Below are 24480 nucleotides of genomic sequence, written 5' to 3' on the forward strand. Positions count from 1 at the left end.
TAGCTTATTTACTACTTGTTCACTACCATCGTTATGTCAATTCAGCTGCTGAGCGCCGATTTGGCTGCATTGGTAGCAGAGACTAAACGTAAGAACACGGACATTCGCCACGCAGCTGACAGGTCCCTTGAGACTCTCAAATCTGGACATGGAAAAGATGAAAGAGCTTTTCTAAAATCGCTGTCCCAAAATCCTGACTTCATCAATCCTTTCCTTCTTGCTTGCCAATCCAAAAATGCTAAACTTACCGGGATTGCCCTTCAATGTTTTAGTAGGCTAATTCCGACACACAGTTTGCCTGCAACAAAGGTGGATTTAGTCATCGACGCTCTATTAGAGTCCACTCACTCCGCTATAGATATACAACTCAAGATCCTGCAATTGCTGCCCTCCTTCTTCCAAGCATACTCAATGTTCATTAATGATGAAACGCTTTCTAAGTTGCTATTAGTGTGCTCGTCCTTGCAAAGTACAAACCGGATGGGTGCTGTTGTCAACACAGCGCAAGCCACGTTTCTACAATTAGTGAATTTAGTGTTTGAGAAGGTGCACGATGAAGATGAAAAGGGATGCCAGGAAGCATTATATCCTGTCCCGATAAGCACTCAAGAAACAAGGAAAGTTGGTCCTTGCGCGTATGATGCACAACGAATTGTCAGCGACCTTTGCACTCTCATTGAGCACCACAAGCCAGCGTTCTTGAAAACGAATTATATTACCGAGGATTTTGGTTTCGAGTTACTGGAAAGCATTGTTAAGAACAATCGACAAACGTTTTTGACGCACGAGGAACTCGCTCATTTACTAAGACTCCGCGTGGCCCCAATCCTGCTGCGTTTTCTGTCGTCAAGCAAAGATTTCACAGCGATGGTCCGCGTATCGCGCTTGATCTCGCTTCTAATCCAGGAACAATTCGAAGTTCTCAAAATTGAGTCTGAAGTAACCCTTTCACTTCTGAATCACATATTGACGAAAGAATCTGCAACGCCTGTTTGGAAACGCATTTTGTCTCTGGAAATATACCGTGCCATATTCAAAGACTTCGAACTAGTCAGCAAGATATTCACCGAATACGACAATAACCAAGAAGAAGAGCGAAAAAAGGTGTTTTCTGATTTTTTTAAAGCATGTCTTGAAATTGTGAGCGAGCATAAACAGATGCTTAATACCGGTGACCTGATACAGGCCCCTTTTAGCTCTGCCACACACTCTGGCACTGTCCAAGAAGCGAATTCTTCCAAGTCCAAGAAACCAACGCCTAGCTCCGCACCTGCCACCATTCGCCAGGCAGAAGAGAAAAAGGTTGGTCTATCGATTGCCAAATCCGCGATAAAGTTTTCCTACATTGATTCACTCGATAAAGCCGACCCTCCACATGTACCAGAAACATATTCCTGCTATTTGATTTGTCAGATTATTATAAGCTTTTGCGAAGGTCTCTGCAAAGCTACTCTTGATTTGGCTTCCGAAGGAGAAACTGTATCATTTTTAAACGAGACCACATTCTCCGACAAGTCGAAGCAGCTGCAATATGCCTGCTTGAGTGTAATGCTGCTCTCCAACTCAAAGGATTTACTAGAGTTGCACAAGATCTTCTTGTATTCGACAATAGATTCAGATCTTTTCTCGAAAGTTGTCAGATCTTTGCAGAAACTGTGCCATGCGTCAGGTATATTGTCGTTGAAAGAAACAAGGAACGAAATCCTTAATTTTTTTGCAATCTCGACCTTAAAGTTAACGGGCAAAGAGGGCCGTCAAAACAAGTTCCTGTCATTCGGTGAGTCTATAGTCGGAACAATCAGCTCCACTATTGGAAACGCTGTTTCAAATATGGCAAGTACCTCTTCTGAGACAGAACCTTTGCAGCTGTACAGCAGAAACATTAATTCACGCCAAATTATGTGTTTGAGGGTTCTTCTGAGTTTGGCAACATCGTTAGGTGCGGTTCTGGATGATAATTGGGACATCATCTTCATTACGCTTCAGTGGGTCAGCTACTATCTTGATGGGCCCTCAGACATCAATATAAAGGAAGTCTCGCCATTGCCCACATTGCTTAATGATCAGGACCTTGTACATGTGGAATCCTCGCTGAAGAAGCTCAAGGAAAGTTTGAATTCCCAATCGAAAGACGTATTTTATTCCATAGTCAAATCTTTGATGCGTTTGTCATCCATGGTTCTGAAATCATCGCTTACAAACGAAGATCGAAAGGGAACCAAACCGGTGAATGACGGAAAACTTGAGCCTTCCATCCTAAACAAAAGTTTCTTTATCAACAAGCTCACCGACATTTGCGAAATAAATCCAATCAAATTTCTTGTTGAATCGGATCAGAACTGGCAATGTATTAGCCAGTTCAGTATCTCTACAGCAAAAGATAGGTCATTAGAAGACTCGCTCCGCATACTAGTTGCTCGAAATTTCAATACCATTGTCAAAAACGTCGCTGTGGCGGGGTTCAATTCCAATTCAGAAGCCATCAGAAATGAAACCGAAAATAAAATTCTCAATGCATTGAACGACTTCATTGACAATTTCGCCAAATTACCAATCTCTGAAGAGATTCTAGTGACGAACTGTGAGATAGAAGTTCAGCTACTCACTTTGAATACATTGAAAGACATCGTTGACCAATATGGCATGCTTATAACACATCGTTGGGACGTAGTTACTCAAATGCTCAATAGTCCTTTTGAAATAATAAGCAACATGGATGATGGCATGTTGAAGGAGAAAGCAGTGCGCGATATTATTACCTCTGTTCTTCGTTCCACATTCGAGACCTTAAAAGTGATTTTGGATACAGTGTTGCAAAGCATCGCAGGAAACCAAATAAAGGTCATCATTGACTGTCTCTTCAACTTTGTGACTCAGAAATTTGACCTGAACATTTCTTTCAATTCGATTAGCTATTTCTGGCTTATTAGTGATTATCTGAAAGAAAAAATTGAATCCGAGGATGTTAGTTCTTCAAAATTCGAGACGGTTATTGATTCTCAAGAGCCACTGCAAAGATTCATTGATTTTGACTCTCTAGCGCAAGCGCCGGATATTGATAAATACAAAGGGTTGTGGCTCTACCTCATTTTGCAATTGTCCAAAACTGTCTCAGATCCCAGAACGCAAGTCAGAAATGGCTCAATTCAGACTTTCTTCAACGTCATAGACTCTTATGGGCCACTTTCTCCTTCCTGGAAGCTAATCTATGATATTACCTTGAGTCCGGTCATTATGTCTATCGAACCAGCTGAAGAATTGTCTGTTGAATGGGTAGAAAGCTATATCCTAATCGTGAATGGCCTAAGCAAACTTTTCAGCCAATACTTTGATTACTCAAGTGAATCCAGTATAGTATATTGGAGGGGATTGTTGAATTTTTTTTCCAAATTGATCAATCTTGATTCGAACCGGACTGAAATCAATCTACAAGTATTCAAAGCATTTTCTCAGATAGTGACTAGTTTCCAAGTTCAACCACCACAAGAGCTAGTGGAAATTTTGTACGAGTTCTGGGCTGGTTTCCAGATTTCTTATAATTTGTCAGATGATTCGCTCTATCAGACCTCGCTATCGGCGTTCATTGCATCATTTTCTGATTTGTTTGAAGTCCTGAAACCGGTTCTGACTTTAGCAAAGTTTGAGCACATTCTGACATTGCTCAACTCCTGCATCAGATATCCAATTTTGACTGGGACCCAGAAAGACGATAACAAATGCACAGAACTCCAAAAACAGGTCATAGACACTCTTGCTGGTTTATGGTTTGATGATCTCAAGTATGAGTCGCTGCTTATCCAGCAACTAAACTTGATTGTTATCCTTCCTTTTTCGACAAGAGATCTGATTCAGAAAAAACTGGGAGCGAGAGTTTCTAAAATCCCCACATTTATAGCAGCAAGTCACGAGGCTTTGCAGCTTTTGAAACAGCATTTGGAGCGCATTTCAGACCTGACACCATTTTTGAACGACAGGTGCATTATCAAAACTTACAAAGCACTCTTAGAACCATCAAAGTCAAAGGATTCCGAGTTTCAGTGCAATGGCGATCACCTGTGGATGGAGAGCATGAACATTCTTGTCAATTTGAGCGCTCGAGTTTCTCTTTTGCTAGCACACTCGCACGAAGTGAAAGATGAAGTCAAACCACAATTGAGCCAGTTACTAATTCAAACGTTCAAGACATCATTTAGCTATTCAACTTCCGAAGATGAGGAATCCGAGTCCTTTGACTTGGAGAAATATCAACAAATGAAGAGTTGTTTGGTGCCACTTTACTCTGAAAGTCCCTTATCCTCAAAACTTGAAGCTGAAGAGTTCATTGTCACTGTGTGGACTTCATCTTTTCTTTACGCCTTGGATGACATTGAGAATTCGATACTGGAATCCTCAAAGTCTCCATCAGAGGTCGCTCAAAAATTGTGCAATTACAATCTGAATCTTGTTTACGGTTCCACTGCGGAGCTATCCAAGTTGCCCAGACTCAGACTTGCCAAGACTTGTTTGCAGGACCTCATTGAGTTCTCGATTCCCCGGGATAACAATTCATTGTTCGAGAAGTGTCTACCATACTTTATTTCACGATGTGCGTTTGCCCTTCGCAAACTACTAAGCGACGAGAGACTTGTTTACAAACAACCAGTTCCCAGAATTCAGCAAACCGAGATAAATATTGTCCTCAATGGTCTTATGACCATTACCAACGTGCTGGACACTTCTTCTAATCCGAAACCAATCTATGACAAGTTGATGGTACTTTTCCCTCTTCTTGTGCAGGCTATAGCCGTGAAGACAGATACGAACCAGCTTATGCAAAAACTCACTTTGAAACTAGGCAGGGATCATTAGCTTCGCTCTATTATATATATTTCATGAATTCGAAGGCGCAGTTTTGTAGGATGAGTAAGTTTGGGTGGTCGGATCACGGGATGTTTCTGGTAGGCAGGATGTTGAATTATCAACCAGTAGGATATTTGATGGAGTTTGCTCTTGAAAGGTATTCTGTAAGCTGACGGGATTGTATACTGTGGGGATGGTGTGTTTGGCTCCCAATCCTAACCTGACGCGCTCATAATCTCTCCATGTCATCTGGACAATTGATGACCCATCAAATTCACCATTCTTGTTATCGTGTCCCCCCTTGTCACCCCCTTGCAGTTTTCTGGTATCCCCCCAGCTGAAGTCATCAAACTTCCAAAAAGCGTAAGCAGGGAGCACAAAGTTCCATATGGGTAGGGACAAAAAGTACACAAACATCCACAGAATGTATGTCAAGTCTGAAATTGTAACAATGATTAATAGCCCCGGTAGTCCAAAGATAATTGCCATAAGGATTAAAGACATCACAGGGGTGGGCGTGGTAACTAGAGAAATGACGATGATATAAAGTGTGAATGTGATCGAAGCAGGCAAAACCAAGGTTCCCACGAGCTCCACTGCGATGATGAAATTCATTGAGAAACAGAACGTTCCACAGAGATCTTTCACGAGTACCAACTCCATCAGATTGTGAACCGTTGAGTTGATCCATCTTCTTCGTTGAGAGAGAAGAACGCTGAATCTTTCTGGAACAACGGTCTTACATGCTGCTTTTGGAACAAACACTTGTTTTCGTCTGGGGAACGTGCGAAGCATTAACGAAGACAAATATCTGTCTTCACCCAGCAAAAGAAGATTTTTCTTGTGAAGACTGTCAAGAACATTCTCGGAGTATTTCTCCACGATATCGGAATTGGCCAGAATGGGAACCCATACATTCAAATCCTTTGGTGTCTTGATTCGATACATGCAGAAACAACCGGGAAGACATGTCACAGTACCAAAAACAGACTCAAATGCCTTAGACTGATGATGAGAAATGTAATACTCAAAAACTTGAATTGCAGTCACCCAAGACTTGGTTTTGTTGGATATCTTTGTTTCCCCACACAGTCCCATGACGTCTGGGTTCTTGACCATTTCTGCATTCATGTGGGTAAGGGAGTCGGCATAAACGAGCGTGTCTGCATCGACCATCAATACAATCTCGTACCAATTGGCCATCAGTCCCGTGACCTGCCATATGGCTCGCATCATCTCGAACTCCAGCTCCGTCATTCGATCGTTGAATGTGACCTTTTGAAGGAAAGACATCAGTATGATTTGCGAATCTCTCTTTCCACGGTTACCAGGTTTGGCGCTGTTCGCCTCTGAAGGTGTTCCGCACTTGACAACTAACAAAATAGGGTTCTTGCGCTGTTTTTCGGGAGGTACCGTTGCGTCATTGTATTTATAGAATCCAGAGTAAACCTTTGCCATGTTATGTCGTTTCGAACCTTGAGCGACAGACACGTAAGAATAAGGTTTGACATCTTCCTTCGGAACAACAAAGCCAGTCATTAGATCTAAACAAATATCTGGGGTTGATCGATCATTCCCTGCTCCAGTAATGATTCCATCACAGATCACAACAATGAGCTTGTGCGAATTGGGATAGTCTGTGGTAGCCAGCGAGTCCAAGGTGGTCCTTATCCCTTCTTCATCTTCGGAATAGCAAGTTACCAGACACATGGTATGAACTAGAGGATAACCAAATGGCTCCCAGCTGATAGGAGGCTGGCAGATAGCATCCGGTGCTATCAAATCAGGTCCCAATGTATGAATATCGCTATCTTCAGTTCCCAAGAATAGACTTTTCTGGGTCAAAGAGTCTCCACCCCAGCACTCTTGAAACGCAGATTTGGGATGCGTCTTGCTTTTCTTAGCGCGGCTGGTAAGAATAAACGCCTCAGTAGTCATTGTGAGATACTTGGGACGGTAGTCCTGGATTGAAACGGGCTTTGAATCATCTTCAATGAGCCCTGATAAATCTTCTCCCTTAGAAAATTTTAGGTTCTTGCTTCCGAACCCTTTTGCGTAATTTTCGGCCCTTCGCTTGATCGGTACGGTAGAGATAGGAACAGCAGGTTTGGGCTCTTCAAACCACTCTTCAATAGAAGTATCTTGCTTTGCAGAATTATTGACGGAGGTTAATGAGGCTCCTTGTTTCCTTGCCACGCACCATTTGAAATAGCAAGCCACAATGAACTTCGCAATGACAATTGACAAAACTAATACCAGAGAGACATACAGCACTATCGTAGCGGCGATGCAGCCAATGGTGTCAACGTCGACAACCCCGACTTTTAATATTTCAATCAAGCAATTAGCAGCCTGCCGTTCGTGTGGCTCAGTTAGGAGTAAAGACAAGTCATGACCTTTCATGGTTGGATCATTCTTTAGCTTATCAAATAATACTGGATAATCTAGGTCATCTTTTTGCAACCAATCCAAAAGCCCCATGTCTAAAACATATCCATTGTAAACAACAAGGTTTCGTGAGCCTCTTGTTATTGATTCCCATGTATAGTAGATATCGCCCTGGATATCTAGCCTGTAAAAGCTCTGTCTCGATTTTGCGGATGTATGACAGGCATATCCGTTGTAATGCGTTTGAGTGAAATTAGGCTTGCTGGAACCATCGAGGTTTAGCAGTTTGCATGGCATGTACCATGCGAGTTCGGTATCTGTATGTGGAATGGTGCAGTTTTCCTTTGGAACAATCAGCCCTTTGCAGTTTCCATTGACATTTTGAAACAAAAATGTGGCGTCCTTACCACCTGCATTGACCGGAGGGTACAGAATATTGCTAGCTGCCTCTATTCCCACTGCTGCCGGGTGAGATGACTGGTCTAGAGCGTAAGCACGCCCATTAAGCACCAGATACCCGGTGGTAATGTCAGAGGGTCTAAGTCTCATTCGGAGGCCCGTGCAAGTGGTCCTTGTAAAGCCAAAGGTGAGAAAAGCAATAATGGAGCCAGTGCAAAGAATGATAGAGATCAGGGCAATTTTCTCTCTCCAAGCGTATTGTCGCTCTTTGGTTTTAAAGCCGAAAAACGATAGTAGTGGCGGTGGAGCCCAAAAAGTCATGGCATAGCAGTATATTTTCCAGTACGAAGTGATTTTGGGGTCTGTTTCTAGATGTTTGAACTGAGGGAGCGCATTCCTCAATAGATCGGGCTCTTCAGCAATAGAATCTGAGGCATCGCTCTCCGACTTTTCTGGCAATGCTGTCAAGACATCAGTTGGAGGTGCATAAGAGATGCCTCTATTTCTCTTCTCTAAGTCCTGGATAAGTCTATCCCCATTCTGTTGAGACAATGTATCCAAGGTGACAGAGTGCGTGAGTGAAGATCTGCGAGGGGGCTTCGTATCGTGCAGAAGATCGAGAGAGCGAAGTGATGACGCTCTATTGATCTGGCCTCCCTTCTTGTAACGAACGGAACGTTCCCTCCTAACGAGAGATCGTTTCCGTCCTACGCGCTGGCTTTCGGGATCCAGCTCACCGCGATCGGTACTACCAATGGTATATCGCCGAAAGTGCGTCTGTTTTTCCATGTTCCTAGCGGTAATCTTGAAAAAGGGAGAAAAAATAAGGGAAATTTTTGTGTGAGAACAGAGATGGGTCAAATTTGGGCGCGAGCGGCCACAGGCAGACACGTTTTGACTTGTCTTCGAAATCTGCAGTTTGTGTGCCTACTCAATTAAAGGCAAAACTGTGATTCGGCCACAGCATCTTGATATGTTGTGGGAGCAGATAGAGCAGAAAATGGGTAATTCTTTGTGTTGCGTTGCCGTCCAACTAAGCCTCCGCGAAATTCGAGATTCTTGGTTTTGTTCGCAGCCCTAAAAAAAAACTCCCAATTAACCCGAAAATCTAAATAACTTACTTTCGCGTCAGTAATTATCCCAAAAAGGCAGGATCGCGCCGCAAATGTTTCAATCAAAAAAACTCTTTTCCTTCCACCATGTCCAGACGTAGTCCAAGAAAGAGAACAATTATCGACGATGAGAGTGATGAGGAGGTCGGCACAGGTCCTGTGATGCCGTCCTCACCGGCTGGCGCTGGCTCGTCTACCGGATCGTCCCCTCGACACATGCCTTCTTCCCCTGGTCTCCCTTTTGACGATGAAGAGGAAGGAGAACGCGAATATTTCAACGACGTGGATGATTTAGAAGAGCAGTTGGAAGAACAAACGGGCGTGGATTTGATTGGCGATGCGATGGAGCGCGACTACGTCCCCAATCCCGAACAGGACACATACGAAGAGGCTGATCTCGATGACCAGGAATACGAAGAGTTGTCTGCGGCAGAAAGAAGACGCGTCGACCAGATGCTCAATCAGCGTGACCAGCTTGTGCGAGGTGCTAACTTGGATCTTGATGACGCCATGGACAACGATGTGCCAAGAGATGAGTACGGTCTGCCTATCCAGAGACGGCGTAGAAGGCACAGGTACGATGAAGATCCGGAGGATTACCTGGATGACATGGATCCTTTGACAGAGGAGCTGAGTCTGGAGGCTCTGGCCGAGGTCAAAGCCCCTTCCATCCTTGAGTGGGTGGTAATGCCAAACGTTACTAGATCGATTGCCAGAGAACTGAAATCGTTCTTGCTGGAATTCACTGACGAACAGGGTCGGTCTGTGTATGGAAGTCGAATTCGGACGCTCGGTCAGATCAACAGCGAGAGTCTTGAAGTTTCATATGTGCACTTACTTCACTCGAAAGCTATTTTGGCCCTGTTCCTCACTACCTGTCCAGAGGAGATTTTAAAGATTTTTGACGTGGTCGCCATGGAGGCGACAGAGCTGCACTATCCGGACTACAGCCAGATCCACTCTGAGATTCATGTCCGGATCGCCGATTACCCAACAATCAACAACCTGAGAGAGCTCAGAGAGTCTAATTTGAACTCCCTCGTTCGTGTCAGTGGTGTTGTCACAAGGAGAACAGGTGTATTCCCGCAGCTGAAGTATGTCAAGTTCAACTGTCTCAAGTGCGATGCTGTGCTGGGACCATTTTTCCAGGACTCAAACCAGGAAGTTCGAGTCACGTTCTGCACCAACTGCCAATCTCGTGGACCTTTCAGAATGAACACGGAAAAAACATTATACAGAAACTATCAAAGGATTACCCTGCAAGAGGCTCCCGGATCTGTTCCTGCTGGAAGGCTGCCGCGCCATAAGGAGGTTATTTTGCTGTGGGATCTTGTTGACATTGCCAAGCCTGGAGAGGAGATTGAGGTAACCGGTATCTACAAAAACTCGTACGATGGTACACTGAACGCGAAAAACGGCTTCCCAGTCTTCACTACTGTGATTGAGGCTAACGCTATCAGGCGGAGAGAGGGAGCGGCCAAAGGAGTCTCGGACGGTTCTTTGATTGAAGGCGGTCTCTCGCCGTTCCAATGGACCGAGGACGAAGAGAAGAAAATTCGTCAACTGAGCAGAGAACGCGGAATCATTGACAAAATTATCGCCTCCATTGCACCTTCAATCTACGGACACAAAGACATTAAAACTGCCGTTGCCTGCTCGTTGTTCGGTGGTGTTCCTAAAGATGTCAATGGAAAACACTCTATTCGTGGAGATATCAACGTTCTTCTTCTTGGCGACCCTGGTACTGCAAAATCGCAAATTCTCAAGTACGTCGAGAAAACAGCACATCGAGCTGTCTTTGCCACCGGCCAAGGTGCATCTGCTGTCGGTCTTACTGCCTCCGTGAGAAAGGATACCATCACCAGAGAGTGGACTTTAGAAGGAGGTGCGTTGGTTTTAGCAGACAAGGGTGTCTGTCTTATCGATGAGTTCGACAAGATGAACGACCAGGATCGTACATCGATTCACGAGGCGATGGAACAGCAATCGATTTCCATTTCCAAGGCTGGTATTGTGACCACTCTGCAGGCCCGATGCTCCATCATTGCGGCAGCAAATCCTATTGGTGGTCGATACAACTCGACTTTGAACTTGCTGCAAAATGTGAACTTAACCGAGCCAATCCTGTCGAGATTCGATATTCTCTGTGTTGTGCGCGATCTTGTGAATCCAGAGGCTGACGAGAGACTTGCGGGATTTGTCATTGATTCACACATGCGGTCCCATCCAGCCGAGGAGGACGGGGAGCGCGAAAAAGAGCAGGAGATTTCTCCAATAAAGCAGGAGTTCCTGGTCAAATATATCCACTACGCAAGAACAAGGGTGCACCCAAAATTGAACCAGATGGACATGGACAAGGTGTCGCGTGTTTATGCCGATTTGAGAAGAGAGAGCAATACGACCGGATCGTTCCCGATTACTGTGAGACATTTGGAAAGTATCTTGAGAATTGCAGAATCGTTTGCTAAAATGCGGCTGAGTGAGTACGTTTCCAGTTCAGACCTTGACCGGGCCATTAAGGTCACAATTGACAGTTTCGTGGGTGCGCAGAAGGTGAGCATTCGGAAACAGTTGCAACGCAGATTTATGAAATACACTCTGCCACAAAGGGCGTGATAATATATAGTGGTAATGGTATTGTTATTTTTCGGCGGCCTGCGTAACTTCAAGTAGCAATTGTTCGAAATCGTTTCGGTTTCCAGCTAGTCGTCGTAGATTCTCGACCCCGTCATGGGAATGAGTGGAACCGCGCTTCAAATGCTTTTCAAGCTCTATGCTGCTCTTGAATACCTCCAAACATGACGGGCACTCCAGCAAGGGCGGCCGCTGGTCTCCAGCAGCCGGGCGGAGACGCGCGGTATTGTCTCTGGTAGAGCTCATTTTTCCGCTACCCGTAAAAGATGAAAAAATTTGGTAAATCTAACTTTATCTATAACATTTTAATGGCCCCAAAAGTGTACACTTCGTCGCACATTTTTCGGTTTATTCCGAACATAATAGGTTATGTTCGCGTGGTGACACTGATTGCGTCGCTTTTCACAATGCAAAACCATCCGAAATTCACCATGTGGGTGCTTTACTCGACCTCCTGTTTGCTGGATGCTTTTGATGGATACGCGGCCAGAAAACTGGACCAGAGCACCACGTTTGGTGCGGTTTTGGACATGGTCACCGACCGTTGCTCGACATGCTCGCTGATTGTGTTTTTGACCAGGCTGTATCCCAATTGGTTCATCCTGTGGCAGATGCTCATCTCTTTAGACCTGGCCTCACATTACCTTCACATGTACGCCACTATCACCAGCGGATCCAAGAGCCATAAATCCATGAAAAAAGACACCAACATTCTTCTCAAACTTTACTACGAAAACCGCATAGTTCTATTTCTGGTTTGTGCCCTGAACGAGCTCTTCTACATGGCCCTTTACCTCGACTACTATAAATTTAGAGCTTTACCTTTGGTTGGTATTTCGTTCCCAAGATTTCTGATTTATGTGTCTGCACCTATCTGGTTTTTCAAGCAGGTCACCAATGTGATTCAGCTCGGGCAAGCCTGTACTACTCTCGCCCAACAAGACGCACAAACATATAACCTGAAAAATTCTTAGTTCAAGTTAATCAATTATTTTCTTGCTATTCAACTCTAATAGAACGACACGTCGGAATTGTTGATGTCGAATCCCCCCGCAGAGGCAGTATCGTACAAAAATTTGCTCGACGGTTTTTTGAACCGAGCCTGTGGCGACGCAGGCCCGTTGTCCCTCGAGAGTAGCTGTTTGCGGATCCTCTCCTGAGGCGTTTCGGAAACAAGTGTAACCGGCGATTTGTCTGTCTGTGAGATGTTCATATTTGCAAATGATCTTGAGATATCAAGCGCTAATAGAGACGTGTCCGCGATGTCCTTGGTTGGGCTACTCGGCAGAATTTTCTGCTCCGACCGGTCAACCTCGAGCTCTTCCTGAACGTCCATCCCGTTAACAAGCGGAAGACCAAGCAGCTTGCGCTGGCGACTAGTCAACGGCAGATCTAGGCATTTGTCCTGAGGTTTCATCAGCCGCAGCGAGCTCACACCGATGTTAAAGAGCAGGATTCCGTAAACTGTGCGATTCACATAACTCGAGTATTGGCTCAAGACAGCAGGAAATAGCGACGTCCCATCACGAAGCCTAAACTTCACATTGAGCAAAACAATCACTGCCACAAGAAACCGGTACAGTAGCATCATTAGGGTGTTTATTATCACTGTGCGAATTTCGGCGTCGCGATTGACTATTCTACTCAAAGCAAGCTCAACGTAGGGACTTTGCAACTCGCTTTCATCCTTTGATTCGACCTGAGCTGGTTTCTCTGTTGTTGGCAGGTTTGAGCTCTCTTTCAAAGGTGACTTGTGCCTCGGCTTGAATATCGATCGCTGATAAATGTTGCTGTTGATTGATTGTGGCGACTGCTTCTCGGAGGCCTGAGGAGTGCCGGGCAACTGCTGTTGGAATTTCTTGCGCAAAAGAGGCGACATGGGCCCCTTGACAGGAGTATTTGGTCCCGCTAGAGGAGTCGAGGATATTAACGGTTTAGTGCTCTGAGGAACTTTGAATGGAGATGCAAGTAACGGTTTGATCGGGGTATTGGGTATGCCAGCGGACTTGCTTGGAGACATCGCTGGAACCGGTTTTCTGGGAGACGGTGTAAAATGCGCACTTCCAACAGGAGTGGAGGAGTTTAAGGTGCCTCGATTAGAAAAACTGATTCTCCGCCTTGTCTGCAAAAAAGTGTCTTCATCTGGTGTATAGTATGATCCATTGATAGATGAAGCCGTGGGCGTAAGAAACGACATGGAAAGTAAATAATAAATTATCCGGTTGAGAAAATGTATCAAAATTTACACCAGAGTGTATTACGTAAGCAAGTTCTAAGTTCACGACTTTAGTTTAGTGAAGAGGCCAGTATCCAGGGAACAGGAAGTGCATTTTCTCCAATAAGCGTTTGTCCTGGCCGTCCTTCTTGGTGCTGATAGCAAACTTCATGCTGTGTTGGTAGTTGAGACCAACTTCGCCAGATTTGATCTTGGGCTCCAACACCTCGACCAATCTCTCTGCCACCCGGTGAGCATTGGCACTGTTAGCAGATAGGTTTCCCACAACCGTCTCTACAGTGACAGGCTCTTCGTTTTCGTTCCAAGCATCGTAGTCGGTTGACATACAGATCATTTGATAAGCGATCTCGGCTTCTCTAGCAAGCTTTGACTCAGGAATACAGGACATGTTAATCACAGATCCTCCCCAGCTCTTGTAGAGTTTGGACTCCGCTCTTGTTGAAAATGCTGGACCCTCCATACAGATGAGTGTCAGGTCATCTTTTTCGGTTTCCTTGGTGTGCAATTTCACATCTTCGCCCTCCAGAACTTCTTGACACGACTCGGAAATGACCTTATTAAGTATTGGATCAAAAGGTTCTCCAAACATCGCATGAGCAACAAATCCGCGTTCAAAGAAGGTCGACGGACGAATTCCTTTGGTTCTATCGATAACTTGGTTCGGAATAACGAAATCGCGAGGTTTAATGTGTTGCTGAAGAGATCCGACAGCACTGAAAGCCACAATTGTATTGACACCGAGTTTCTTCAAGGCAGCAATATTGGCTCTGTTTGGAACATCAGAGGGTAACAGGTCGTGGTGAGGGCCGTGTCTTGCCAAAAACGCAATTGGAAACCCATCTTTGGTCTTTGAGATGGTGATGGGAGAGGAAGGGAAGCCCCATGGAGTCGAGATGGTCAGTTTGGCAACTGGCGTCAGAGTCTCCAAATGGTAAAGGCCTGTTCCTCCTATAAAAGCGAGCCTGACCGGCTCATGGAATTCGGCAGCAAGAGTCATGAACAAAATCTAATTACAAACTGACGAATCTACAAAAAATATTACTTATCATGTGCGATTGAATTTTTCGAACGGCGCCGATCGACCGGACGATTGAGTCTTTTTCTACTCTTCAAATTTCCGCCATACAGCACAACAACTTTTGGCACCGCTCTTATTCCAATGTCTGCGTCCGCATCCTATCTCTCTCTGACGGCCGCGCTCGTTGTTGGTGGCTACATGCTGTTCAATGGCTCCGGTGAGGCTTTCAACGTTGGAGAGTATCTGGAATCCATATCGCCATATATGTGGGCCACAATTGGTATAGGCTCATGTATTGGCTTCTCTGTTGTTGGAGCGGCCTGGGGCATCTTCATCACGGGTTCTTCTATCCTTGGAGCTGGTGTGAAGGCTCCTCGCATCACCACAAAGAATCTGATTTCGATTATTTTCTGTGAGGTTGTGGCCATTTACGGTTTAATCATGGCCATTGTGTTCTCATCCAAACTCACTGCCGTTGACACGGCTTCGCTTTTCACCAAAGAGAACTTATACACAGGATACTCGTTGTTCTGGGCAGGACTGACAGTGGGCCTGAGCAACCTCATTTGTGGAGTCGCAGTGGGTGTGACTGGATCTACAGCAGCTATTTCGGACGCTGCAGACTCAAGTTTGTTTGTGAAAATTCTGGTCATTGAGATTTTTGGTTCCGTTTTGGGGCTCTTTGGACTCATTGTCGGCCTGTTGATGGCAGGTAAGGCCACTGACTTTACATAGTAAAATTCAGGCACGTTAAGGATCTATATGTCTATAAGTTTTCCACGGTAGCACCCTCGAAGGCGGGTTCGAGAAGTTTCCACACACAGGTGACACCCTCTTTCTTGAATCTAACAATAATGTCCTCAGCGATCCGCTCGAAGTTGTTGGTAGCAAGGCATAAAATTGTAGGTCCTGCACCGCTTAGACAGATGCCCAAAAGACCGGCGTGGCTTTGCGGCGTGAAACCAGATAATATCTCCGTGAGTCCTGGGATCAGCACCTTGCGGTATGGCTGGTGCAATTTGTCCTGCATCGAATTATAGATCACTTGTGGATCAGGTTTTTCTGCCCCAACTGCGGTGGTGAGCACAGCCAGACGTTGCAGATTGAAAATCACGTCTGGTCTCGAGTATTCCGTGGGAAGCACATGGCGACTTTCAGAGGTGGGCACCTCAAATTGTGGGATTATGGCGATACATTTGATGGCTGGGTTCCAGTTGTACTTGACGTGGGTTCCGATATCGAGAGGAGCCTGGATGGCCGGAGCATGTGGCGCGAGCATATCGTCTAGTGGCTGGTGCACAAGAGCGACCTCATGCTCGGTAAGTTTTCTGAGATAGGAGCCGGTGAAACCACCAATCATCGCGGCAGTGATGTTGTCTGGATGGCGCTCAATCATTAAGCAGTAGTCGAGACATCTCTGTTTGGAGAATCCTAACTTCCCAACCTGGTTGGCCAGCATCACACCAGCCACAACTGCCGCGCCGGACGACCCCAGGCCTCTGCCCAAGGGAATGGGGTTTATGACGTGGATTTTCGTGGTTTTTGGGAACTGCTTAATGCCATTGCAACGGAGCACAAAAAGTGCGGTTTTGGTGATGAGGTTGCGATCAGAAGCCAAAGGAACGTTCTCACTACCTTCTCCTTCGTACGAGATTGAACAATTAAATTTATCGGTGCTCGCCAAGAGCGGGTCGACCTCTAGCTCCAGCGTAAGGAACAGGTTGAGCCCTATTCCTAAAACATCAAACCCAGGACCTATATTTGCCGACGATGCTGGAACACGGATAATGGTTTTAGCCATAATTGGTGAAAAAATTTTCAGGCCCCACCTATAGCAGATCAGACACGGTCGAGCCGACCCAACCAGTTATCCCACTACAACTCTTAATTCTTGTAAATCCGTATATATGTGAAGTGTGTGCTGTACTGTTGGCTTTTATTTGGTTGAGCGTACCCAAAGGGTCCACCATTATGCCCGCTCGGCTTATCGTCTGCAAAGTGGCAGACAAATTTTTGTTGTATTTGTTTATTTGTTTCTGCAAAGTTATTCCAGATCCACGCTGAACCTCCAACTTCCGTCATTCCTTTTCTTATGTTCATTGTATTCTGTCAACTTTGAACATGGAACCACATAAATCGCCTACAGGAACAAAAGGATCCAGAAAGTCAACGCACGAGGAGCTCTTGGCCGCGTCACAAGCCGTTGAACAGGAGATCAACGCCGTGAAAGCCCTGAAACGACTTTCTATTGGCAACAACCTAAGCTACGACCCAGACCTACCTTATAGCGAGTCGGAGAAACTGGACTTTGATATAATAGACATACACAACGATAAGGAGAATCAAACACCGGTCGACGATGAACTGGATCAGGATCACGTATTGCCAGATGCGAACAAGTTCATGTGGGTGCCGGCCACGGCACATCCCCAGCTAGCTCCGGAGAAATTCCGAAAACACGTTCAGGCCACAGTCGACGAGATCACCTCCAAGCTCCAACGCTCCGCGTCGTCGCGTTCTTCTCTTTCTCACGAAACCCGTGACTCCCAGACCGACTTGGAAAAGCCTACGGAGCCCAACAGAACTGATACTGGCCTCCACAGGAAGCCGTCTATCAAGCAACTCACAAAGGAGTTGGAGTCGCTTTCCCAAATGGCTGGTCTTGACGACACGGACGCAGTCACGCTTGCCCGGACCCTTTCTTCGTCGTCCTGGAAACTTAAAGAAAACTTTGACACTGTGTCCTCGCTTTCGCGCAAGTCATCTGCGTCCAGCGTCGACTCGGAGCTTGATTTGCCTGGAACACAACTGAAGAGATCAAAATGGACAACATATAGGAGGGGTTCTCGATCGTCGCGAGCCACGCCTCAATCACCACATATTCTAGCCAACTCTTCACCCTCGGCATTTCCAGATCATCTTAAATCAAAAACTCTCCCGCATACTCATAGTTCAAAGGCTGCCATGTCGTCTGCCCCAACTTCCGCAGCAGTCTCTCCAGAGATCCTTCCGCCCGTTTCATCAAAGGCACCTACAAGCTCTCTGCCTCCACTTCCTGTGGAGAAGAACTCACCACTACCTCCTTTACCCAAAGAGCAACCTGTCCAGACAGCTCCGCCCGTGAAATCGCCGCCTCAAACCCCAGAAAAACCTATTGAACAAAAAACTAGCAGAAAGTCAAGCTGGACTTGGCTCAGCGGCAATAAGGACAAGGAGAAAAAGGAAAAAGAGCGGTCTCCTCCAAACCATTCACGCAACAGACATGGGACGGCATCTGACGTGGTTTCCATTCAAAATGTAGAGTCTCCTTTACCGTCACCTCCACGTGAACAAGAGAAAGAGAAGAAAAGCCTGAGTGGATTTTTCAAGCTCAAAAAGGATAAGCCTAAATCGACAGAGAAGTCCGCTCCACCAGAAACTCTCTCTGATTCGGATAACGAGAGTATCACAGATAAGCGAATACTGAATCTGAGGAAGAAAAAGGAAGAGCCGCAGCAGGAGCACGTTGCTAAACAACCACGTCCAGCAGTACAGCAACATCCGCCTCCTATAGCAGATTCTCCCCTTGATGCGGTGTCTGAGAACATCAAGCAAACGTTGATGTCTCAGAGACGCAACACAAAGCCGAACCAGCCTCTCCAGATGACCGACTCTGCCTTTGGCTTTCCCTTGCCCCCTATATCTCCTTCTACATTGGTGATGTTGAACCATCGCTTTCCAATACATGTGGAGCGCGCCGTTTATCGATTGAGCCATCTGAAGCTATCAGACCCAAAGAGGCCTCTTTGCCAACAGGTATTGCTGAGTAACTTCATGTATGCTTACCTCAATTTGGTCAATCACACTCTGTTCTTGCAACAGCAGGAGGAAACTTATGCCCAACCTGTGGAGGAAGACAATTTCGTAGAACCAGTTGAGGAATACGCTTTTGACGACGTTTACGGGGGGTATACTGAGGAGGTAGTTTATGAACATTGAATGGCATATTTATTAGGCATGATAACAAAAATGATCCGTTTCAGTTTGACGTAGTCAATGTGTTAAAGTATGTAGCAAAAAACCAGATTCCTGCTAGCGACAGTGCGTAGTAGAGTGTCTGCCACCATACAGGCCCCTCCACTGTAAACTGTGGGAAAGTCATGAAGTTGCACCAGCAATGTGCGGCCACACAGGTCCAGACCGAACGCGAGTTGACGAAAATAAGATTTGTAAGGATTCCAAAGAACGTTGTATACAGCGTACGGAAAACAAACGATGCCAAAATGGTAGCCATAGGCACTTTGTCATGTCTCCAACAATCGTAAGAGTGGGTGATGTGAGCTAGTCCAAACAGAAGTGGTGACAGGTATATTATTTTGGATGCTGTAGGAGAATGGAGAAACGGACCATATAGGCCCAAAATAGATGCGGTGTAGGTAAGCTCTTCAGTTATGGGCGCAATCACGATATTCCGCATGAAGTGAAGAAGTTCCAAAGACTTCAAGTCGCGATAGATGACTTCCGGGCCCCAAGACAGATACTCTATCAGGGATCCATTGAAGAGACCTATGAAAAGTACCAGCACTCGGGCAACACTGTAAGGTGTAGTCTTGTCAATTATGAGTCCCATGTATGCCAATACTTCTTTATAGTCGGAGGCAGTGCGTGTGACATTAATCATTAAAACTGGTACAAGTGACACACAGAAAAGGGTCGACATGCTGACCCTGAGCAGTCTCGATTTGATAACTTCTTTTGAATCCCGATGCCCTCGCTGTGGATTGATATATAATACAAGGACGTACGATAAAGCAATCGCTACCGAACACCAAAAGGTGCTAGTCAACGAATCCATCTTGTTGTTTGAGATCGAAAATAATCTTCAGGTGTCAGGAGTATTTGATATCTATCGTTCTCCAACTATAGATTTTCGAAGATACCACACAGAAACGATCACCATGAATCCGACTGCGCCACAACCTATTAGGAAAGGATTGACTAAACCTTCAGTATCTATTGGCTCGGGTTCGAGGCCTGAGGTGGCGCTCCGAGGCTCAGCTGCTGAGTTGACCAGCTGAACCAGGAGCTCGGTCAATGAGGATGCCCAGCTGGAAGATATGTGGAGGGGAGGCGGCAAAAATAGCGATCGTGTGTAGTTCTCTGGCTGTATATCACATCGCTGTTGTTGTTTGTCCAGATCTGCTTTTAGGGCAACGAAAACCATGGGGATCGAATCGAGTTTCGGATACAGTCTGCGCAGCTCTATAAGGTGCTGGAATGATTCAGGATCGGAGGAATCATATGCCAAGCATATGACATCACAGGAGTCTAGCTTAGAGGAGTTTTCAAGAATGGCGGGTTCCAACTCCCCTAGCTCTTCCAAAATTAAGTAACATTGTTTTCCGCCGATCAACTCAACATTATTGACAGCTATGCTTCGTTGAATTGTAGGCGAATAAACTTCACTGTATTGTCGACCCAGAAACGACTCCATGAGTGAGGTTTTGCCGCACCCTGGCGCGCCTAAAATGAAACAATTAAAAACAGTTCTGTCAGAAACGCTTCCTCTGTACACTTTCCCATTGCGTTTTCTCACTTTTCGAGGCTTTGTAATCCTCAGAGCTGTAGTGGTTCCACTTACCTTGCCAACGGTAGACCTATCCTCATACCCAAAGTAGCCCAAGTAGGCGAGTGTTGTCTTATAGTCCAAAAAAGTCGTCATCGACCACTGAGCGAGCCATCCCTGTAAAGTCACATAACCTTGTTCGTTGCACACCACCGTGCGCGGAAAATTGAACTCTTGCCACGATCGTGGCACTCCTGGTGTAGGATAAAAGAGCTGATTAAGTTCCTCGTCGTTCAAGCCTCCATCGTTGTCTTTATCAAACAGAAGAAACAAGTCCACCAAAAACCTGTACCCATTAGGAGAGAGTTCGACGCTTGAGCCATGCGGGACATCTATCTTCGGATAGAGAATTTTGTCGTCTATGGAGAGAGAATCAGTATAGTGAAACGCTCTCAAAATTCCCCAAATAGTTTCGTGACGACCTGATTCAGCGTACAGTTTGTTAAGAGCCAAGAAGCCTTCTTCGGTTATTCCCCTTTCTGTTGCTGTTCCAGGTAATGCTGAATCAAGTGTCATTTTTATTGTGTTCAGCTCGTTGATATCCAGCGACTTGTGGAAGCATTTAAGCTGCAACTGCAGGAACTCAGAATCGTTTAAATAGCCATCCTGGTCAGTGTCGCACAAATAAAACACCCTTTTCAACGCATTCAATGCGAGCGGTTTTAAATTGCTTTCCTTATAATCATATAGTGGTGCAATTGGATGTGTAACCGCTCTTTGGCAGAGGTAAAACGCCTGATTAACATTGTAGTTTTCTTTGGCACTACATCGGATGCATGCTTCTATCTCTTTGAACTCTTTAAGTAATGGAATGAGCTCTTCGTTCAAAATTGACTCGCTTTCATCAGGTAGTTCATCCAAATCGGATTTGTTGTTGCACAGCACAATGGGTAAGTTGACCCCCATTGATCTGAACATTGGGATCCAGTACAGAGAAATTCGCTCATATGTGTAGCGATCAGAGTATACCAACCATATGACGTCTGCTTGGCGGATCTGGTCCTGGACGCTGTTCAGATCTGAAGATAAAGTATCAATCAAGACGCTAGATTTAGGGGAATAGGGTGAGCCCGAGAAATCTTTGGGAATGCTGATCGGCGGAATCAGGTGCTGAATGCTGGGTACAAACTTCTCCTTCACAAGAGTGGTAATCAGACTGCTTTTGCCTACTCCTTCATCACCACAAACGACTACTCGTATGGAGTCCATGTTATATTTGAATATTTATTTTAGTGACCCGATTTTTCATGGCATAAATTTGGAAGGCAAAAAGTATTCAACTAACAAATGGTAAGTATACAGATGAGTTTCGACAACTAACGTGTAGACATCCATTGGTACAGGCTACGACTTGTCGAATTCGATTTTCTCCCCAGATGGGAGAAATTTCCAGGTGGAATATGCTTCGAAAGCGGTGGAGAATGCAGGAACTTCGATTGGGATCCGGTGCAAAGACGGGATTGTGCTGGCCACCGAGAAGATAATTGCATCAAAGCTGTTGGCTCCGGGCAAAAACAAGCGCATTCAAACCATAGACAGGCATGTGGGTGTTGTGTATTCCGGACTCATACCAGATGGAAGACATTTTGTAAACCGTGGTCGTGATGAGGCTCAGTCTTTCAAATCGCTTTACAAAGAGCCAATTGGCCTTCCAGGATTAATAGACCGGCTCGGATACTATGTGCAAGCATACACGTGCTACAACTCTGTGAGACCATTTGGCATCAATGCAATTGTTGGTGGCTTAGACGACGATGGTGCACACCTGTACATGGTCGAGCCAAGCGGCACCTACTGGGGTTATTACGGTGCTGCTACAGGGAAGGGCAGACAAACGGCCAAAAGCGAGCTGGAAAAATTGGATTTGCCCAACATCACAGCTAGAGAGGCCGTTAAGGAGGCTGCAAGAATCATATATTTGGCCCACGAGGACAACAAGGACAAAGATTTTGAATTGGAAATTACGTGGGCTAGTAAAAGTGAAACCAACGGCCTACACCAGCTTGTGCCGAAGGAGCTATTCGACGAGGCTGTCAAATATGCCGAGGAAGAGGGCGAAGAAGGCGAGAGCAGCGACGATGAAATGCAAGATTAAATTCTAGATTAGTTCTATTGGCGTAATTTTTTATTTTCACGTTCCAGCTCTTGAAGCCGTTTTTCAGACTGCTTACGCTCAAACGCAAGAGTCTCTTCGGCATGCTTCCATCTTTTCGTCAATTCTTCAATCCGTAATTTAAGCGACTCGTCTGCTACCGGAGCATGATCTGTAGACGCTTTTTTATTTAATTCAGCATGGTCGGCCACAATTGTTCGCACGGCAGCCAGGTCGTACTCAAAAATCGTTTCGTATAGCTTTTTCGTATCTGTTTCGTTAAGCTGGAGTTCGTCTCTGTTGGCCAACTGTAATATCTTTGCGGCAGCTTCCCGGATTGATTGTTTATCCAATATCTCGCTGAGAATTTGTATTAAATGAGTCTGAAAATTAACATCACTGGTAAGGTAGTCCTGCCATTTTTGTTCTGCATAAAGGGCGTTTTCCTCATGTGAACGTATTAGCGACTTTAGCTCGTCAATTTGGTAATTGAGCTTGATTTTCTCCGAATTTAGCTGTCTTTGCTTGACCAGCGCCGAATTGAGGTCAGTTTCCAATTTCGCAACATACTCCTTGAGTTCTTCAGGACTAGTTTTATCAGGGTCGATCTCGCGATCGTCAATGGCTTGTAGTTGTCGCTGTGCCTCTGAAAGTTGCATTTGAATGTTTTCCTTCTCCTCTAGCAAAACATCAAATTTGCTCTTAGTGTCTTCATATATAGCTTGGAGACCCTCGTAATCTTTGAGTCGAGCTTCCATGGCCAAAATTCTTTCATCTGGTTGAGACTTTTGAATCCTGAGCTCTTCAAATTTGCTTTCCATATCTTTCAAAGTCCGATTTTCCTCCTCCAGTAGATTCAGCCTCTGAAGTTCGTCTTTCAGCCGGTTATTCTCTTTTTCCAGCTCACTACTACGCTTCTCAACCTGCAACTTCTCATCAGCCAATTGATGAGTCTTAGTTTCTAACTCATCTAATCGTTCAAGCAATGTTTCGTCATGTTCCGTTCCTTTGATTATTGAATCCTTCCCACTAATTTCCACAAATTCCTGTCCCCTACTTGAGTTAATTTTTTGAGCTAGTCGCTCTGTTTCCAACCCCACAGCTCTCAACTTTGCACTTAACCCTCCTTTGCGCGCTCGTTCGACTACGGTAGTATCCCCGCCTGCCTCATCGATCACGTCTAGGATTTGGTCAGCCATTGATTTCCAGTCCTGATGATCCCGCTGTAAAACCTCCAGTTGACTCTGTAGCTCCTCGAAAGCCTTCACGAGATCGTCAAACTGCTTCCTTAAGTGCTCAGTTTCTCTATGGTCGTCACTATTTTCAAACTGACGCTTCAGAAACTCCATTGCTGAGCTCTCTTCACCGTATCGCTCCAGCAGCAACTCCTTCTGTAATCTCAGTTGGATTTTGCAATCCGTCAACTGTTTCTGTAAGTTGTCTATTTCATTGAATTCTGAAGCAGACGTGCCTATATTATTTGTATGCTTGCCCGGAGGCACGTCATTAGTGCCTCTCCATGTGCTTCTGATGGTAAAATTTGGCACAGGTAATATATTCAGTGTCTTGTCAATATCCAGCTGCTCCTGCTGTTCTTCTTCAGAGCTGGCATTGGGAGACCCTGCCAATTTGGCCCGCAAGATTTCAATGCTCTGCAGACGCGCAGCACGCCGTTCTCTTCGGGCACTTGCGTCTCTAGACCACGACCTAAACGGGCTTCCTCCTGCAGTACGCGGAGAGTTAGTCACGCTGAAGTTTGAAAGCTCCGCAGTCGTCGGTACACTGTGTCCTGGTGTGTCAGAAAACACTTCTTTGTCGGACTCGTCTCCCGACCCCACGCGTTCTGTTTTATAACTCATGTCGCGAAGGCTGAAAAAAATTCAAAATAATTTCCACATTGTTAGGGCCCACCGCCCTACAAAGGATCCCGTTAAAAGAATGAACCCTGTCTACTGTTCACCGATTGAGGACGATATTCTTGGTTTTCGTAAACGAGTATTAAAATCCACGTGCAGACAAATTTGAGCCTCTTGGTGATTGGGATGGGAACCTAGCGTCACCAAACAATAAAGTGGCATACACTTGCTATTATTAATTAGTATTCCGCGTTACGATTTTGGGAAACTTTTCAATGGATCTATCTAGATTTTTTTTGTA

General features: G+C 45.4%; 12 protein-coding genes across 12 annotated transcripts; 6 read left to right on the top strand and 6 right to left on the bottom strand.

The window, feature by feature from the left end:
- Positions 1–33: 33 nt before the first annotated feature.
- On the top strand, positions 34–5700 carry OGAPODRAFT_74404 (uncharacterized protein; the record flags this gene model as incomplete). The annotated part of the gene is made up of 1 exon (XM_018355881.1): positions 34–5700. One exon carries the CDS (start codon positions 34–36, stop codon positions 4846–4848), a length of 4815 nt encoding a protein of 1604 aa, XP_018212818.1. The 3' UTR covers positions 4849–5700.
- On the bottom strand, positions 4081–7971 carry OGAPODRAFT_83997 (uncharacterized protein). The gene has a single exon (XM_018356752.1). It carries the CDS (start codon positions 7945–7947, stop codon positions 4870–4872), a length of 3078 nt encoding a protein of 1025 aa, XP_018212819.1. The 5' UTR covers positions 7948–7971; the 3' UTR covers positions 4081–4869.
- Positions 7972–8860: 889 nt separating this feature from the next.
- Positions 8861–11354, top strand: OGAPODRAFT_96234 (uncharacterized protein; the record flags this gene model as incomplete). The annotated part of the gene is made up of 1 exon (XM_018357889.1): positions 8861–11354. The coding sequence occupies exon 1, from the start codon at positions 8901–8903 to the stop codon at positions 11352–11354; it is 2454 nt and encodes an 817-aa protein (XP_018212820.1). The 5' UTR covers positions 8861–8900.
- A 335-nt stretch (positions 11355–11689) lies between these two features.
- Positions 11690–13547, top strand: OGAPODRAFT_80878 (uncharacterized protein). Its single transcript, XM_018356467.1, has 2 exons — positions 11690–12258; positions 12823–13547. Exons 1-2 carry the CDS (start codon positions 11780–11782, stop codon positions 12833–12835), a joined length of 492 nt encoding a protein of 163 aa, XP_018212821.1. The 5' UTR covers positions 11690–11779; the 3' UTR covers positions 12836–13547.
- Positions 13548–13595: 48 nt separating this feature from the next.
- OGAPODRAFT_15059 (uncharacterized protein) lies at positions 13596–14605 on the bottom strand (the record flags this gene model as incomplete). Its single annotated transcript, XM_018353464.1, has 1 exon — positions 13596–14605. One exon carries the CDS (start codon positions 14603–14605, stop codon positions 13664–13666), a length of 942 nt encoding a protein of 313 aa, XP_018212822.1. The 3' UTR covers positions 13596–13663.
- A 144-nt stretch (positions 14606–14749) lies between these two features.
- OGAPODRAFT_15060 (uncharacterized protein) lies at positions 14750–15383 on the top strand. The gene has a single exon (XM_018353465.1). It carries the CDS (start codon positions 14768–14770, stop codon positions 15359–15361), a length of 594 nt encoding a protein of 197 aa, XP_018212823.1. The 5' UTR covers positions 14750–14767; the 3' UTR covers positions 15362–15383.
- OGAPODRAFT_74411 (uncharacterized protein) lies at positions 15371–16427 on the bottom strand (the record flags this gene model as incomplete). The annotated part of the gene is made up of 1 exon (XM_018355882.1): positions 15371–16427. The coding sequence occupies one exon, from the start codon at positions 16425–16427 to the stop codon at positions 15393–15395; it is 1035 nt and encodes a 344-aa protein (XP_018212824.1). The 3' UTR covers positions 15371–15392.
- A 320-nt stretch (positions 16428–16747) lies between these two features.
- Positions 16748–18630, top strand: OGAPODRAFT_74412 (uncharacterized protein; the record flags this gene model as incomplete). Its single annotated transcript, XM_018355883.1, has 1 exon — positions 16748–18630. One exon carries the CDS (start codon positions 16748–16750, stop codon positions 18602–18604), a length of 1857 nt encoding a protein of 618 aa, XP_018212825.1. The 3' UTR covers positions 18605–18630.
- Positions 18620–22746, bottom strand: OGAPODRAFT_80883 (uncharacterized protein). The gene is made up of 2 exons (XM_018356468.1): positions 21762–22746; positions 18620–21310 (listed from the first exon to the last, which is right to left on the bottom strand). Exons 1-2 carry the CDS (start codon positions 21814–21816, stop codon positions 19512–19514), a joined length of 1854 nt encoding a protein of 617 aa, XP_018212826.1. The 5' UTR covers positions 21817–22746; the 3' UTR covers positions 18620–19511.
- Positions 18645–19325, bottom strand: OGAPODRAFT_5808 (uncharacterized protein; the record flags this gene model as incomplete). Its single annotated transcript, XM_018355762.1, has 1 exon — positions 18645–19325. The coding sequence occupies one exon, from the start codon at positions 19323–19325 to the stop codon at positions 18645–18647; it is 681 nt and encodes a 226-aa protein (XP_018212827.1).
- Positions 21559–22746, top strand: OGAPODRAFT_96254 (uncharacterized protein). Its single transcript, XM_018357890.1, has one exon. The coding sequence runs from the start codon at positions 21986–21988 to the stop codon at positions 22331–22333; it is 348 nt and encodes a 115-aa protein (XP_018212828.1). The 5' UTR covers positions 21559–21985; the 3' UTR covers positions 22334–22746.
- OGAPODRAFT_91673 (uncharacterized protein) lies at positions 21559–24182 on the bottom strand (the record flags this gene model as incomplete). The annotated part of the gene is made up of 2 exons (XM_018357018.1): positions 21559–22373; positions 22403–24182. 2 exons carry the CDS (start codon positions 24180–24182, stop codon positions 22363–22365), a joined length of 1791 nt encoding a protein of 596 aa, XP_018212829.1. The 3' UTR covers positions 21559–22362.
- Between the last annotated feature and the right edge of the window lie 298 nt (positions 24183–24480).

The sequence above is a fragment of the Ogataea polymorpha genome (genome assembly GCF_001664045.1).
Source record: "Ogataea polymorpha strain NCYC 495 leu1.1 chromosome Unknown OGAPOscaffold_1, whole genome shotgun sequence".
NCBI classification, from domain to species: domain Eukaryota; kingdom Fungi; phylum Ascomycota; class Pichiomycetes; order Pichiales; family Pichiaceae; genus Ogataea; species Ogataea polymorpha.

What these genes read in the sequence shown, in the direction of transcription:
- OGAPODRAFT_80883 (XM_018356468.1), bottom strand. Translation starts at nt 21,816, where the DNA reads ATGTCTTCCATCTGGTATGAGTCCGGAATACACAACACCCACATGCCT. An exon ending in CACCCACATGCCTGTCTATG is followed by an intron (nt 21,311 to 21,761) that starts GTTTGAATGCGC and finishes GCATTCCCAAAG; the next exon opens with ATTTCTCGGGCTCACCCTAT.
- OGAPODRAFT_83997 (XM_018356752.1), bottom strand. Translation starts at nt 7,947, where the DNA reads ATGACTTTTTGGGCTCCACCGCCACTACTATCGTTTTTCGGCTTTAAA.
- OGAPODRAFT_96254 (XM_018357890.1), top strand. Translation starts at nt 21,986, where the DNA reads ATGGTGCACACCTGTACATGGTCGAGCCAAGCGGCACCTACTGGGGTT.
- OGAPODRAFT_15060 (XM_018353465.1), top strand. Translation starts at nt 14,768, where the DNA reads ATGTCTGCGTCCGCATCCTATCTCTCTCTGACGGCCGCGCTCGTTGTT.
- OGAPODRAFT_80878 (XM_018356467.1), top strand. Translation starts at nt 11,780, where the DNA reads ATGCAAAACCATCCGAAATTCACCATGTGGGTGCTTTACTCGACCTCC.